At 34.3% G+C, this 16086-nt stretch overlaps 1 protein-coding gene across 5 annotated transcripts; it reads left to right on the top strand.

The window, feature by feature from the left end:
* Positions 1-261: 261 nt before the first annotated feature.
* LOC110839197 (tumor protein D54) lies at positions 262-15029 on the top strand. 5 transcript variants are annotated; one of them, XM_087352513.1, is made up of 7 exons: positions 4895-6230; positions 6765-6877; positions 7087-7235; positions 8203-8262; positions 9547-9709; positions 10133-10326; positions 14229-15029. In XM_087352513.1, the coding sequence occupies exons 1-6, from the start codon at positions 5822-5824 to the stop codon at positions 10277-10279; spliced, it is 1041 nt and encodes a 346-aa protein (XP_087208639.1). In that variant the 5' UTR covers positions 4895-5821; the 3' UTR covers positions 10280-10326; positions 14229-15029. The 5 variants fall into 5 exon arrangements, with proteins under 5 accessions (XP_021938821.1, XP_021938818.1, XP_087208639.1 ...); XM_087352512.1 differs by having other exon boundaries at positions 13745-15029; XM_022083129.2 differs by lacking the exon at positions 4895-6230 and adding an exon at positions 262-394 and having other exon boundaries at positions 10133-15029.
* The last annotated feature ends 1057 nt before the right edge of the window (positions 15030-16086 follow it).

Below are 16086 nucleotides of genomic sequence, written 5' to 3'. Positions count from 1 at the left end.
TTAGTGGTTGAGTCATTACACATAGAGATAGATAAAAAGACATTTTAAAATTAAAATGCGCATTTTTGTAACCTTTCATTTCTAAGTATACAGAAATTGTATATTATCTGGAGAACAACATTGGGTCTATTAAGGTGGCGTGAAAATCATACGTTCTCACAAGGTAAACGCTGAATGCGTTTCGTCGCTTCTTTAAAGTTCAAACAAACGCCGTAAGAGTGCAGTAAATGTTGAAGCCGTTTTGTTCTGTTTGACCACCTATCTAATTTCATTACAATCGTTGATGATTGCTACGTCAGTCGTATTCGGATGCGGAGGTAGTGAGTGCTTCGTGCTCTGATTTTGATTTTTATTCGTTTATCACCTTGTTCAAACATGAGTTCCATTCCCACAGGTAATTTCGACTAGTCATTAAGTCTTATTCGTAATCATTACTATATAGAAGTTTATTTAAGATGTAAGTTTTCTATGCCGAACTCTGAGCTGCATAGTACGCGTGAAAATATGTTCATTCTGTCAAATTTCTGGGAAGTTAATGACCATCATCGGTTCTAGATGTGTTACATTTTTGGATTAACAGGTTAGAATATTGTAAACGTCAGACCTGTCCCAGATGTGACATCCTACTTATACCGTTTTTGCAAAGTTGGTTTTTATAGTCGTAATAGATGAAATGTATTTCTGGTTTCTCATGTCAGTCCTTGGCCATTTTCCTAGAATTATGAAGTCAGATTGTACTAAAAAAAGAGGTTGAAAGTGTACTTACAGTTCAATTGTACATTAATTAATGAGCTGGGAATATTATTTGTGGTTTAATTATGGGGAAGTTAGTACTTCATAATTAGGCTATCCAGTAATTTATCCATGAACCGCGTACTGTTTAGCAACAGTTGTGATATGCATTGCAAGTTATTCATTCACATGAGCAGATACTTTATTGTCCGGTTACATCTGGGTTTGATTCTTATGTTCACTCACCATGGTATGAAATTTGTTTTACAAATAAAGTATGATATAAATAGTATCTGTTTATACATCTTTTTTTACATAGTTATTACAGCTGTTGCTTAGCAGGATGCCCTCAGTAAAGATTGTTTTACAAAGGCACTCCATCAATGGTTCTGCTAAATCCAATAACATGACGTTCAAATACAACAAATCTTTACCAGGAAATTGGACAGTACTGTAAGACCAGTCTACAGCATATAAATTGGTGATACTTAAATTTTTATTAATTTGGTAGACAACGTGGAGAGCAGTTTGAAGTTGTTCCCAGTGCTTTTGCTCATAATAGATACATGGCTGTGGTTTGTTTTTACATGATTTGTAGGTAATGTCTTTGCCTTTGAGTGTGTGATGAAATTATTACTGTTATGTTCATATTGTTAATTTAGACTGGTTTTGCTTTCACATTTTTCTGTATTGGCTTGCTATTTGACTATGAATGCAATAATTTAAGATAAAAAAGGGAGCATCCTTGTTCCAGTATGTTAGAGTTTTGACACCAGTTTTGTTTATATTTTCATGCACATAAATCACACAGTATTGCTTGAAATGTGTTGGTTCACTTAAATAATTCAAGGTTGATGTTACCATGATTAATATTATGATACCTCCTACTCAAATTGGGGTGTTGTAAAACATGGAGTGCCCAAGGTTCAATATTTGTTCCTCTGCTTTTTCTTGTATATATCAATGATCTGCCCCCTACCATCAACTGTCGATCTAAACCTATACTCTTTACTGATGATACTAATATTATTTCACATCCAGAAATTGACTGTTTTCAAAATTGTATAAATGATGCCTTTGCTAGAGTGAACAAATGGATTAAAGCGAATAAACTCACATTAAATTTTGACAAATTTCATGAAATTTTGTACTAACAACAGAACTTGTGTAAATCTAAATATAGGGTACGATGATAAAATAATTGAGGAAATAGAAACAACTAAATTTCTTGGCCTACAAATTGACAACAAATTAATCTGGAAAATACATATTCAATACATTATCCCGAAACTAAGCTAGGCATGTTTTGCTATGAGAACAGTTGCAGCACTCATGAAAACAGAAACTTTAAAATTAGTTTATTTTGCTTACTTCCATTCCATCATGTCATATGGAATCATTTTTTGTGGAAATTCAACGGACACCAAAAAAGTACTTTACATTCAAAAGAGTATCATTACAATAATGGTAGGCACTAAAAGGAAGCCTCTTGTATGGAATTATTTAAGAAGTTTAATATTCTTCCAATACCCAGTGTATTCTTGCTCTCACTGTTATCATTTGTAGTGGATAACATGGAAAAATCTCAAACAAATACAGATATCCACAATATAAGAACAAGATACAGATACAACCTTCATGTGCAAATATTGTATTTGTGCTATGACCTGTTCTGCATCCTTGGCTTAGGCCTATGAATGATCTGTGGAATGTAAATAGATTCTGTTCTATTCTACACTATTCTGAGCAAACTGGATGTTGAACCCAGAGCATTATACTGTGTTCTTAGCTTTCTTTTCAGTTTGTGATTGTACTGCTGTGGCATCTCAGAATTGCATTGTCTTTCACTTGCAGTGTTTCATCTTTTGTGGGAGACTAATTACATGTTTGTGACTTCTTTATGGCTTGTTATGTTTTATATTCATAATAGGCAAATTAGCATTACTTTACTTCTAGTAACATGCATATTTATAACACTTTCATGACCAGTAACTTCATCTGTTTTGACCCAGTTGTGTAATTTAGCAACATGCATCTTTTGTTATTCTCATGTATGTTTTCTTATACTTTTTATCATATTATATTTCTCCAACAAGTAATTTCTAATTTTTGTGATGGATTAGTTGGGTATAATTTAATTTTGATTTCTTCTCATTATGTTTGTCTAATAAGCATAAATTAAACATGAAATTAGTGATGTGTACTGTGATGGACTACACCTGTGTGTGTGCCAGGTGTTTCTAGTACATGGTTGCCCCTTCCTTCTGAAAGTCTTTTGCTTTGGCCCTTTATAACTATATGTTTTTTGAGGTCAGATCAGTCTGCCCTTTACAATTGGATTATTTTGTAAAATATTTCCTTCTGCACCAAGGAAGTAAAAGGAAAACACAGTTTGCTTGTCTGATTTAAATGTTCACACAGATCACTGGCCTTTACTGGGAAGCTTATGAGTTTTTTAAAAAAGATTAAAGAAATCACAGGATATTTGGCTTAGAAACTACCTGCCTGAACTTCTCATTAAAGTACAGGAACACCACAAGTGCATTTGTGTGCTTTATTTTAGCTGTGCATTTTGCCAGAACAAGACGTTTTATTACCTTTGCTTAGGGGCTACCAGCCAGCTTCTTTCACTACTTTCTCCACTGGGAAATCTTTGCTTGTAAACATTTTTTAGAAGCATACTCTTTGAAAAATATAGCTGTTGCACAGTGTTTTTGCAGGCCTATTTTAAAAAACGTTTGCTGCCTTTATGCTGAGTAAATGTAATCACTTAGTTCAGTCAGAAAGCTGGTGTCTTTCAGTTCTTTTATTTGACTCCAGAACCCAATGGATTTGAAAAATGCTGAAACTCCTCAGAAAGCCAAACATGAGTGCAAATGTGTATTGTTTCACAGTACACTGTCCCCATACCTGTACATAATCTTCATTTATTGCAGATAGGAATATTTTGTTAACGGAGCAAATGAACAATAGATATATTACACTGCAGTGTTTTGGCTCCATTGAGCCATCATCAGTGGTTGTGTATTTACGTAATTTTGTTCAAACATAGATGATAGAAGAAAACATTTTCATCATTCAGTGATAGACCCTTACATCACTTTTAAAAGACTGAATTACTTTGACATTGAGGTTAAATGTTTAAGTTGAAAATGTAAAAAATGTAAACACCCCCATATTTATCACACCTATTTGCCGTCACCGTATATCATGGGAAATTGTTGCAGCATTTTGCGTCCATTGCAGGTGTATTGGATAGTGTTAATCATTACTTTTGTTCGTAATTGAATCGGGACAGACAGACACAAACAGCTTGTTAATAATGAAGGATCTATGGAGTGTGAATGAATTGTATCCTGTTCTAATACGGCCCTGAAGAAAGGCTTACAATTTCTTTTAGCAATTCTTACAATTATACGTTTTACATAGTCATTTCTGGGATCCGTTCCTCCGCGACTTCAAAACACAGTTTTTCTTGCCGTCATATCTTGTGCTTTGCACAGCCGATTACCATTTTAATCATGAAACAAAAACCTATTTGGTCATTGGGGAGAATCTAGTGCGGTGAAATTCTTGTGACGGCGACGTCTAAACAAAACAGGCAATGCCATGAAGGATAAACGAAAGGGACAGAAATGCCATTCTATACTGCCGAAGCTGCTGTGTTTAGATGGTGGCATACTTTTCTGAATCGTTTGGAGAAAGGAAGATATACTTTCAACATCGAATCAGTATGCATGTGTGTCTGTGTATCCGTATTAACTTCTTAACTAACTGACTGACTTTCGTGAAATATACTCCAGTGAATAATGTTTCGAACTGTTGTGGTACAGCACTCTTGAGACGCCTTGGTCTTGTGTTTACATTTGATACAGTGTGATTCTGTTAAATATTGTATTTGTTTTGGAGATGATAATTGTTCAGTTGTTGTTTTTATTATTAGAGAGAGAACTTTTATTTCGATTTATGACCTAGTGATTATAATGCCCAGATTTCGTAATTGTGCGTTCAGTGTCTGAAGGATCCAGAAGCTGAAGTTGGTTCTTGATTAGACAAGATAGTACATTACGGGTCGGAAGGAGAAACTGAAAGCGATGAAAAGTATAATATAAATGAGAATTCGCTTACATTGTGACATATGGTCAGTTGCTGGCTGGCCAGTGTGCTGGACGTGTCTGTTGGTTGTGGTTTGTGGCTAGATAGAGACAACGTGGCATAGCATACCATTGTCTTGAGGTTTGTGGGTGCGATTTTCACAACTGACAAAAGAACTCTTTCATATTCTATTTCCGCTGCATGATTTTCATGAGAAATTCAGTTTTAGAGCATAAAAGTTTGATATATATTTTTGGAAGTGCAGTAGGTGTGTAGAAAAAGTGCTAATGAAGACAGCGATTGCATTTCACAGCTGGCAAAGGAACAATTTTTGTGTTATGTGGCGAATTTTACAATCTATAAAAATCTTGAACATATTTTGTTTTGCAGTATAATTAGTGTTATACCAGGTGGCAAACAATGGAAACAGCGAGTTTTTATTGACTACGGATAAAAGAAATATTTTGTTGTATTTCCAAGTGGTGACGTTAGAGAAATCATTGGTGTTAGTGTGCTTTTGTCTGTTACATCCAACATTGTATCAAAGTGTGATATTGTACAAAGATAAATGAATAAGGTAGTAAGGTAGTGTAGAACGTATATTTATAATGCAGTGACCAGTTATGCGTCTTTTATCTGCACGTTTGGACATTACCGATTTCGGTAAGTTAATTTAGGTTGTGCAGTGTTGGGCCTGATGTGCATAAATAAAACATGAGTTGTGGGAAAAGCTTTGCCGTAGATGATACGTAGGTGCGTACTAAACAGACTTACGTGTATGTCACTGCAGTTCCAAATTCTGATTAGTAAAAAAATATATAATTCCAGTTGAAATTTACTGCAATTCGTTGTCAGCAGAAATCATAAATGGATTCACTGTTGCAAAACGTTACTGTTTTAAAATATCAGCATGAAGACTTTGGTGAATTAACATATGTTGAAACTGTGTGATATGGTTAAGTTGTTTTGAAGGGAATAGTTTATTAGTGCACTTATGGAAAATATAAGTGAAGAGGCTGTAGCAACTAATGACTTAGTTAGAAATAATTGTGTGAAAAGAACATATGTGCCTGATCTAAAGGATGAAGACATAGAAGAAGACCATGAATCTTTAGAGTATGAAGAGGACTGCTATTATTCTTATGTAGCAGAATCAGGGGCACCCAGTTTTGGTCATTGTTGGCCTGAAGATGAAAATTTTGTTGAAAATTTACCCCTATCTCGTCTAGATGATTCATTGGCACCAGAAATAGACCCCTTTTGTGTTGAAGCTGAATTTTATTCTAAACCTGCCAGCAAAAAATCAAGAAGTGTGAGAGTGACATTTCAAGACCTTTCAAAACCATACTTGGCAAAAGTCAGCAGTCCTCACAACTACAGACGTTTCTTGCAGTTAGTGAAAGGTAAAACAGCATATGAGTCTACTGTTTACCAGTTTATTGTGTAATTATCACTGTTTCTTGGTTTGCTTAAACTTCTAAACAGTATGGAGAAATATGCATGTATTGTACAAAATATAAAATAAAAGTGTCAGTACAGTGTAGTTAAGCTTCTGCTTCAATTACAGTGCACATGTATGTTTGGTAAGTTTTGTGTGGTTACCATAGCATCAGGGTTTTGTGTAAATCAGTTTTTCTGTGCATTATAAACTAAACTAAACTAAATGAAGAGTAGTTTACAATGACTGATTAGTGTTTTGTTTTCATATATTGTTACTGTTATCTTAGTATTGGTAATATGTTATAATAATTATGACAGCAACACCATTAATATGTATTCCAAGTTGATTTATATCTCTATAACGCTGACAGGACAGAATCCCAGCCACCTCATTTGATTTTGTATATTAGTAGTCAGTATGGTTTATGATACAACTGAATGAACAAATTAAATATTTCTGTTGCTTAAATTCAGGATATGACGTATTATTGTTACAGCTGAGGAGGCAGCAACTGACATGTCCCCAGATTCTGGTATCAATGAACTACATGGATTGACCCCAGAGGAGCAGGAGCGCCAATGTCAGGAATGGCAGCAGGAACTTGTAAAGGTATATAATTTAATTAGAAGTGGTAGTAGTAGTAATAATATACTATGTAATACTTTGACTTAAACATCCTTAATGTCACTAGTTTCAATTCCTACCCCATTCCCTTTGAAATGAAATGTAGCAGCACTTGATGAATGACAAAGTTTGATTTGTTTGTGTGTTTCCCCTGCCCTGGTAGAACTAGAACAAATGCTTAGCAATGCTTATAGGTTGAAGAGGAAATCCAAACACTCCGCCAAGTTCTTGCATCCAAAGTGAGGGTGTCTCAAGAACTGAAGCGGAAGCTAGGCATTAGTGTTTGGAAGGAATTTCAAGATGACATGTCGCAGGGTATTCGCAACGTCAAGGAGTCCAACGTGTAAGTACTAATTAATAGTTTTATGTAATAGGTCTGCTTACTATAAAATATACTTAATATCATTTTTGTTGCTTTTGTGTCCATTTCTTCTATATATATATATATATATATATGTAGAGTCCTAATTCGTTTTATTAATTCTTTGATGGCGTTAGTCAGTTTTGTTTATTTTAAGTGTATAGTATTTCACACATTTACTCCTGTCTTTTTAGAAGCCCATTTAAAGCAGTAAATCATCTGGCCTTTTTTCATCTTTGAAACTGCTAAGAAGATTTCATGTGAATTCAGTGTGAAGAGTCTATACTAAGTTCTTGGGTAAATTCTCTTTTTGTCAGTAACGTTGATCCAGTATAATGCCTGCTTTACAGAAAACTTCAATTGAATATATTTTCACAAAAATGGATCATCATACAGAAAACTTGTGCATGGTATAAAAAATATATCTTAATGAAATCTACAACTTTAATTTTAAATGTGTTTAGCTGCATTGTATACTTAATTATGTTTAACACATGAAGAATTATTTTCATGACAGTGTGAGTATAGTGTTACATGTGGCATAAGCTTTGCAACAGTAGATTTATATTATAATAAATTGATATGAAGACCAGTTAAGTGTATCAGTTGAAATACAACTTTGAGTATGTTGTGACTAAACACTGCTACTGCCAGGCCTATAACTACATATTGTATTAGAATTGCCAGGTTATTTCATAAATGTCACATAACTCTGCCTGTTTATGTATAAGATTCATCAGAATCTTGCTCTGAAATTCAAAATGTGATAGAATAGGTTTGCATGAAGGAATTCCAAAACATTCTTCTCCTGCATCTTGTCCTGAGAATTTCATTTTGTCTTTAATTCTTTCAGCAGTTTTTTAGCTTTTATGTATTCTTTTGCAACACATGTTTTGTGTTCTTTTTTCATTCTATGGCGGGTGGTTTGTTTGCTACATTCTTGCACCAGATATCAGAATGTTGAAGGCAAGATAGGACAAATTAGCAAAGCAGTCATAGACGCACCTATGTAAGTACTGTCGATTTGTGTGAACATGTGTTTATTCTGATTCCTTGTCATTTTCATTGATATAAATATGAATGCAAGTGCCAGGGTAGCTCAGTCAGTATAGTGACTGGCTACGGACTGGACGGCCGGGGTTTGGGGTGTATAGTAGGACAGCTATACTTTGCCTTATTTTTAAATGTTAATGTATGTTGCACAATTCTTGAACTGCGTTAGTGTCACTGTAAATGTGGTTAGTTTTTATGATGCAAGGTTTTGTCAAAAATGCTTATTTCATACTGGGCATTATTGTGTGTTTGTGGGGTTCTTCGTTATACAAAATAGGAAATTGTGTCGAGTACAAAATTAGCAGGTTGGATGAAGTCTGGTATCATGAATACTGTCCATCAGAATGCAGTGTCCAAAATATCTCATTGTAGTGGAAGAACATACTTTGACAGCACTTGAGAACAAAGTTCTGAGGATAATATTTTACCATATAAAGAGGAAGTAGTAGGGGGGGGGGGGGAGTTAAAAATTATATGATGTGGCAGTTTTATAATTTGTATTGTATGCCTAATATTGTTAGGTGTTTAAATGATGGTGTATAATATATGGACTAGTAACATCTTGATTCGCCATTATGGCAGGGCATGCTGCATGCAGCGGCATGTTAAACACACGTTGTGGCTGACTGCATGATTGGCACCACTGGAACACAGGTGAATGTGACAGGTGCTCTTTCTCATGCTGTAACTGAAGACAGTAATTGATGTCAGCTGCCTTTCTGAATTTTGTTACACAAAAATATGAAGATAATATGCCGTGCAGCAACATAACTCAGCGCATCACTTGCTGTCATGTTGGATAGACAGGTCATTAGCGCAAACAAAATACTGCTTCTGTTCTGGCTAGTCCACTTATGAACAGTTATTCCCCAAGATGGGTGGAACTGTAGCTCATGTTTTGCTATGTGAAAAAATAAGTGGGTCAAATTTTAATTTTCATGCATTCAGTTTCACATTATTCAACTGGTAGCAGTCTTGCAACACCACAGTCTGTTCCTCTCTCTGTGCGACAGACCGCTTACCAACTGTTTTGTTTCTTTCTCACATTAGTCCTGAAGAAGCTTCATGCTGCTAGTTGTGAGGACTCTAACAAAGTGATATCCAGAATTGCAGTTGGTAACATTCCACTATGATATGAGGGAACTGTAATATTGACACTTACCTTGACATACCTTATAATATTAGTTGTTTAATTCAATGTTAAATTTATATTATTAATTTTGTTAAATGCTAATTTTAGCTACCAGAAAACAGAATCTGTAATTAAAACAACAGCAGAGAAAACTACGACTCTTCTGGGTGGATTTGGCTCAACTGTAACCTCGAAGTTTGGCCAGCTCAAGAATTCAGAGTCATTCCGCTCTTTTGAAGAGAAAGTTGGCTCAGCATATGAGAATGTCAAGGTGATGACCGATTCACTCTGCATGTGCATATCCAATTTTTACTGTTCTAGAATATTGTCACATGTAAAAATAGTAATGAGTTCTAGTTTTTGTAAATAGTACCACAGAATGTCTTTAAGAACTTACTTGATAGCAATTATTGTATAAAATTCATAATTTATAAATTTATTAAGTGTTAATTTGAATAAGTGATATCTACATTTTGCATATTTTTGTTCATATTTTATTGGTACAGAATTTTAATTATTAGAACAGTGTAGCTGTTTGTTATTTTTAGTTTTTATTTGCCTTATACGTGACTTGTTAGGTATAATCACTGGTCATCCAACCTGTTGTTTGTCAGATTTGTAAAACAAAATCCTCACCTTGCTTTTTCCACTTCATAGAATAATGCTTAATGTAATCTCAATTGCCTCATTACAGACAAAGGTTGTGACATCACGCTCCAACTCCACACAGAGCTTTGATGAAGTTCTGCGAGAATTGGAAGCAAATCGCAAAGCCAACAATGGATCAGTGGTCACTCCAGCAACTACTCCTACCATACCAGAAGACAGGCCTCTCTCCTAAGCACTTTACGAACTTCTGGTGCCGCTTGCAAACACTGAATTTGGCAGGTGAATCTCTTGCATCTTAACTCATGTTTGGTTGAATGAATGTGATGCAGGGAGTTTACATTTCCAGCATTAATTTTCATAATAAAGTAATTTATAATTTTACTGAAATAGATGGCCTTGAATGTAAAGAATTTGTATTTTATGGAAATGGGAATGGACCGTTTCTTTTCTTTTTTTTCCCCCCTCCCCTTACTAAAGTAATTTATAATTACTCTGAATCTGAATATTTTTGTCTTTGGTTGATTGTTAGTTTTTGTTCTGATAAATAATGTCAATAAATTACATTTAACATATGAATTTGTTTTGTGTGTTAGCAGTAAAATGTGAAAGCCATTATTATGTGTAATAACAAGGTGTTCTGTGTTCTGTATATTAACTAGTATTACTCAAATATCTTTCATGTTTATTAAGTAGCTATTCTGTTAAGTGTTCAGCAGCTTTCTGTTATAGTTTTTAATTTCTAACACAACAGGCTAATTTAATTTGCCTTGTTGAACATATATAAGACAAATGGTAATTTGAACACTTTGGAAGCAATGTAAAATCAGTGCTCAGCATCTTTATGTCGTGAATATGTTTCCAGAGAAGTACTCAGAACTGAACAGGCCCTTCCCTTGCATGCTCAGAATTAACTCCAGTATCCTGATAGGTAATTAGTAAAGTATGAAATGGGATTGATTGCACATTATTCCCATTACAGTATAATTTAAATCTGTCAGTCGTGACTGTATAAGTCACTTGCAGATGGAATTAAGAAGTGAATTTAATTATGAACATGAAGAGCTACTATTGCCAATGAAGACAAATATTCAGAAAAGTGACTTTGGTTTGAATCCCAAGGCAAGTTTTTGGGCCGTGTTCTACATTCCCATTGCCTAAACAGTCACCTCTGGAAAAATGTCCAAGGATATTATTTTCACCAGGATATTTAAGACAGCATATATAAATGGTCAGTTTTCCAGTGTCGGACTTGGTGCTGAAAGACATGTGAAAAAAAAATTGTCTTAAAAATCGGAAGGGTACAGATACATTTATTTGTATCCACATAATACATGAAACATACAATACTTGTAAAAATATATATAATAATTATTCACAAGTGTCCATCTGTGTGTTGTACTTTTCAAGGCACTTCCAGTTGGATTTTAGATGTGAAACTCAGTATAAAATTAATATGGTTACTGATTGTGTCCAGCTAAAATGGCTATTAAATCAGTTATAAAATTAACAAGTGCAGTTTTCCATTGTCACCAGGGTTAAAACAGATTTAACTTGGTAAATATCTGAATTCATGGAATATTATGGTGAATGGAATCATGCTCTTGGAATGTGGGAAGGTAGTATTTTAGCAAGGACACAGGCACAAACAGTTGAACAGAGACAAGCTGACGGGTATCTCTGATTGGTAATGTATATGTGAACAAAGTGAAGGCTTCGCGGAGACTGAAGTTGATATCTTATGGTTAATTCACCATTCAGCCACCCAACGCGGCTTGTAACCTGAGAGTCTTTCATCAACTATATGTGAACAAGTTTGATCAAAATTATTTGTAACTTTTTTTGTAAGTTATGCTTCTTCTTCTTGTCAAATCTGAAACTAGTTATAATTTTCTAGGGACCATTCTTCTAATTGCATTGACAGATTTGTTCTGTGACTAACACACCAGATTAACATAACAGAGAAATACATCACAAACTTACATCTGAACATGTGTGTAACACTTGCAAACTTGAAAACATGTAACTGATTGAGCCTTCTCAGTATATTGTGAGACTGATTTACTGATTTGAAGCTTAATAAATTAGGAAATGTATGCATATTGTAAATTATGGTGCATTCACTCTAATATTACCTTCATATTTTTGTTTATTTCTAACTTTTTATGCTCTCTTATAAAAATTAAATCAGACAGGGATGATGAGCAGTGTGCACCAGAATAAATTTGTATTAAAATCAGTCCCGACAGTTTCTTTCTACAATTTTGTTTGAAATATCATGCCCAAATAAATGGTTTGTGGCTTACACTTGAAATGCACACAGAAATATGTAGTTCTTTATGACATGGTTCATTGTACGGTTTTATTTTAAAAATTGGAGTGTGGAAATATACTGAGAAACATTAAAAGAGACTTATTCTGAATATGTTTATATTTGCATGTTGATTTAATAAAATTGTATACATCACCATTCAAGTACCTGTGGAATATTTTTAGAAATAACTGTTTCTATTGATAATTATCTTGTAATAAAATGGCATTGATTTTAAATATTTTGAAACATGGAAAAATTAGTGTTATGCAAAGTCACCATTTAACATTTCTCTTGGGGAGAGAGGATTTAATTCTAAACCAAGGAAAACCAAGCCTTAAATGAAAGAAATGTAATACCAATAATGGGGTGAGAACTTGAACTTTAATTAACATTTTAATTGAGAAATGTGAATTTCACTCTGTGAATTTTTACATTGGTACTTATTTAGGCTGATTTGAGGGGTTGCAGCACCATGTAGTTCTAGAAGAGCCTTCTGTGATTTAAATAATGTTATATAATAACACTGATCTTAAGAGGATCACAGTAAGTTATAATTCTGCTTCTTATGTGCATTTGTTTTAGTAGTTACTTTGATTCGGGTAACTTATTTTTTCTTTACTGTCAAAATGACTGCTCGTGTGATGGACCATGAGATCTCTTTTTTCATTATTCTTAATAGCTTAAGCTACAGGATAGGGTTTTCACATGAAGTGTTATGTGGGATTACAGGGAAAGAATCTAACTGAACCATAATTATGTATCCATATATTTAGTAAATTTCTGATTGTCGTTTAAATACCGAAACAGTCTTTGCATTTGGCATATTAGGAAGGTGGTACAGTATTGCTGTATTGAATTTTCAAGAAATCTCCATCCAATGGGCCTTGCTTTAAAGCCATTATTAACAAGCTATGATTGTTCTATATAATCTTAGTAGCATGAATTGTATTGTATTACATATTTTCACTGATTAGCTTTAAATATTTCTGCCTTATTACTTGAAAGACAGAACTTATATCACTCATTGGTATTGTTAATTCTGCTGGTGGTGTATGATTTACTTACCACATTTTAAGCTTCTGCAAGTATGAAATTGATTCATTATTCAGTTCCTGTATTTATTGACTTACAGTCTGCACTACAACATGGCAGAAATAAACTGTTTTTTGGTATTGTTCTGTACACAGAATAATGTAAAAGAGAAAAGTCAGCTACATAAAGGTTACTATGTTTTCATTGTATGCTTCTTCACATTGAAGGACATGGCTGGTCATACTTGCTTTGCTAAAAGTATTAACTGAAAAGCCGTGTTTCTATTATTCTTAGGTTTCATTTACCAAAGTGAGTTGATTTTCCTCATTTCTCTTCTTAATATTGCATTTTCAGTCGTGAAAGTCAGAAAAGAAGAGGAAGTAGTAGGGTGGAGAATTCAGTAGGATCTACCAGTATTGGATGTTTTTTGAACAGAGGCATCATACCGCAGTATTTGCTTATTGTTACTTTGAATTCATGACTGTCCTTGACCTGCAAGCTTTTTCTGCAGTGTGTAAGTGGTATATACAGGTACTTACAATAAAGTAAATGCTGTATAGCATCTAATTATGTACTTTGGCTAACTCATTGGAGACAGTACACATCGTGAAATAAGTACTTTCATTGACATTGCAGGGGTTAAATAACTTTTGTTTTATGAGTTACTTTAAATTTTTGTTGCAGAAGTTAAAATGAACAAATTGTGAAATATATTTGGTACATATTTAACCTTTCATGTATTTCATTGCGATTTCAGGTTCTCATTGTAGCAGTTATGAAGATGGCAGTCTTCTGGTTGTTACACCATGTAGTATGTTAGAATTTGTTGATGTTTCAGAGGTGCTTGCTGTCTCCATCATCAGGGTAATGAGTAAGCTGTGCTTGGCTTATTTCTACCAGTCTGTATGGTGCAGCAACCCAAGAGACAGTCATTTTCAAATATTTAATTACTGCCTTTAAGAGCAAGTAGGGAAAACTACTGTGTCACTTGTTTGTGGGCAGTGAAGCTTTAATTTATTTTACTCTTAGAAACTAACAAAAAAGTAAGTTTGTTCTGGATGAATACACCTAGCACATTGAGTTAGATACAGGTGCAGAGTTTCTTGTGATTTCATTGCCAAATTTTACCCCTTATATTCATTTGGTGTAGAACCATTTACCATTTTGTTCAAATGGTGATATAGATCCACAGATAAATACGTAAAAATGCAGTTTTTCAAGAAGGTAAATATCTTGCTGCTGATTAAGCAGTGTTACTAAAGAACAGGTAGTTTTTATTAAAAAAACATGTGCCTGTCCTGAAAAATTATTTTTTGCAAATCTGCAATTTCATTTCTTTGGGTTCAGTATGTATTGTTATGTAGTATGCAGCATATTTAATTTTTTGCTTGAATTGTATGTACACACTGAGCCTTTTGAATTGTTAAAAGGTATATTAAGTTCATATTGATGCTTTATTTTCCAGTTAAATTCATATAGCTGGTACAGACTGATTTGTCTTCAACTGCAGTTCCTATGAGGCTGGAGGCATTGCAATGTATGTTAAAATGGGATATAATATTTATTTTGTTCTAAGAGAAAGAAATGTGTACTGTGTTCTTTATCTGGTGAATAAAAGTAACACAATATAACCTTGAAACTTTCTTCTTGCAAGTGTTCTTCATATCCACAGTGAAAATGCGAAGTACTTGATTGCGAATGTGAATGATCTTTAACGTTAGAAAAATGACATGGAGCAGGTTCATGTAGCACTAATGCTCTTATATGGGAAATAATGAGTTTGTCTTATCCAAGTTACTTGCTGTATTCCATTAGCTACTACCTTAAAGCAGGCAGTAATCATCTTCCAGATCCCTACTTGCCCACTATTCAGTATTTTCTTCCCAATCCATTTAGCACTATAGCAGTTTCAAAACTATGCTCTACAGAATCTTGCAGTTCCTCAAGTAGTTCATGGGGCATTCCTGGTTTCTCTTCATGGCAGTATGAAGGTCTTGGAAGATTATGCAGAAGTGTTGTGTGTTAATGGTTATGTCTTGGTCTATTAGTGCCAGCAGTTAACCATCTCACATTGTTCTGTTGCACAGCTCCTGGTTGGTGGTGTGTCATGCACACAGCCATGCAGTCACCTGGCGACCTGCCATATTTGCTAGTAGTGGGATGAATGGGCTTCTTTTGATCAGCATATGCATATTTTAAGGATACATGTGCAGTCAGAGCTGGCACCAAACAGTTGTTCCTGAAATTTGGCAAGTCCGTCATTATTGTTCTAGTGCACAGTTGATTTGTTTCTTTCCTCACATATGCACTGGTTTTATTTAGTCTTGGATGATGGATAATGTCCAGAAAACAGTTTGCTTTAACAGCGCTCTATCATCACAGAATTGAGATTAAATTTAATGCTTACACCAGCCTCATTTCAGCGTGCCCTTTCTTTTCCTCTTATTGTTAGCCGAATGGGTTATAATTTTGTGTCGTGAACCACCTGTCTTCACTCCATGTAACCTTTCAGTCTTTGTAAGGTAAGATTTCAGGTTCTCACAGCAGTGAGTATGAAGTTTCCTGACGATAGATGCAGCAAGCACTTCTTACATAACTTCTACTAGACTACATGACACAACATCCCAGAAGGCACTTATTTGTTTAAATATTATAAAATTTGAGTTTCTTTACTATTTATGTTTTGTCTTAACTGT

Source organism: Zootermopsis nevadensis, unplaced genomic scaffold (genome assembly GCF_977971745.1).
Source record: "Zootermopsis nevadensis isolate Lab colony 2312 unplaced genomic scaffold, Znev_1.0 Znev_ptg000021l, whole genome shotgun sequence".
Taxonomy (NCBI): Eukaryota; Metazoa; Arthropoda; class Insecta; order Blattodea; family Termopsidae; genus Zootermopsis; species Zootermopsis nevadensis.
The sequence above is the reverse complement of the archived record's forward strand: the minus strand, read 5'-3'. Positions and strand labels throughout refer to the sequence as shown.

Coding starts and splice junctions, on each gene's coding strand:
- LOC110839197 (XM_087352513.1), top strand. CDS start 5,822: ATGGAAAATATAAGTGAAGAGGCTGTAGCAACTAATGACTTAGTTAGA. Junction 6,878..7,086: donor GGCAGCAGGAACTTGTAAAG/GTATATAATTTA, acceptor CAATGCTTATAG/GTTGAAGAGGAAATCCAAAC. Junction 8,263..9,546: donor GCAGTCATAGACGCACCTAT/GTAAGTACTGTC, acceptor TGCTAATTTTAG/CTACCAGAAAACAGAATCTG.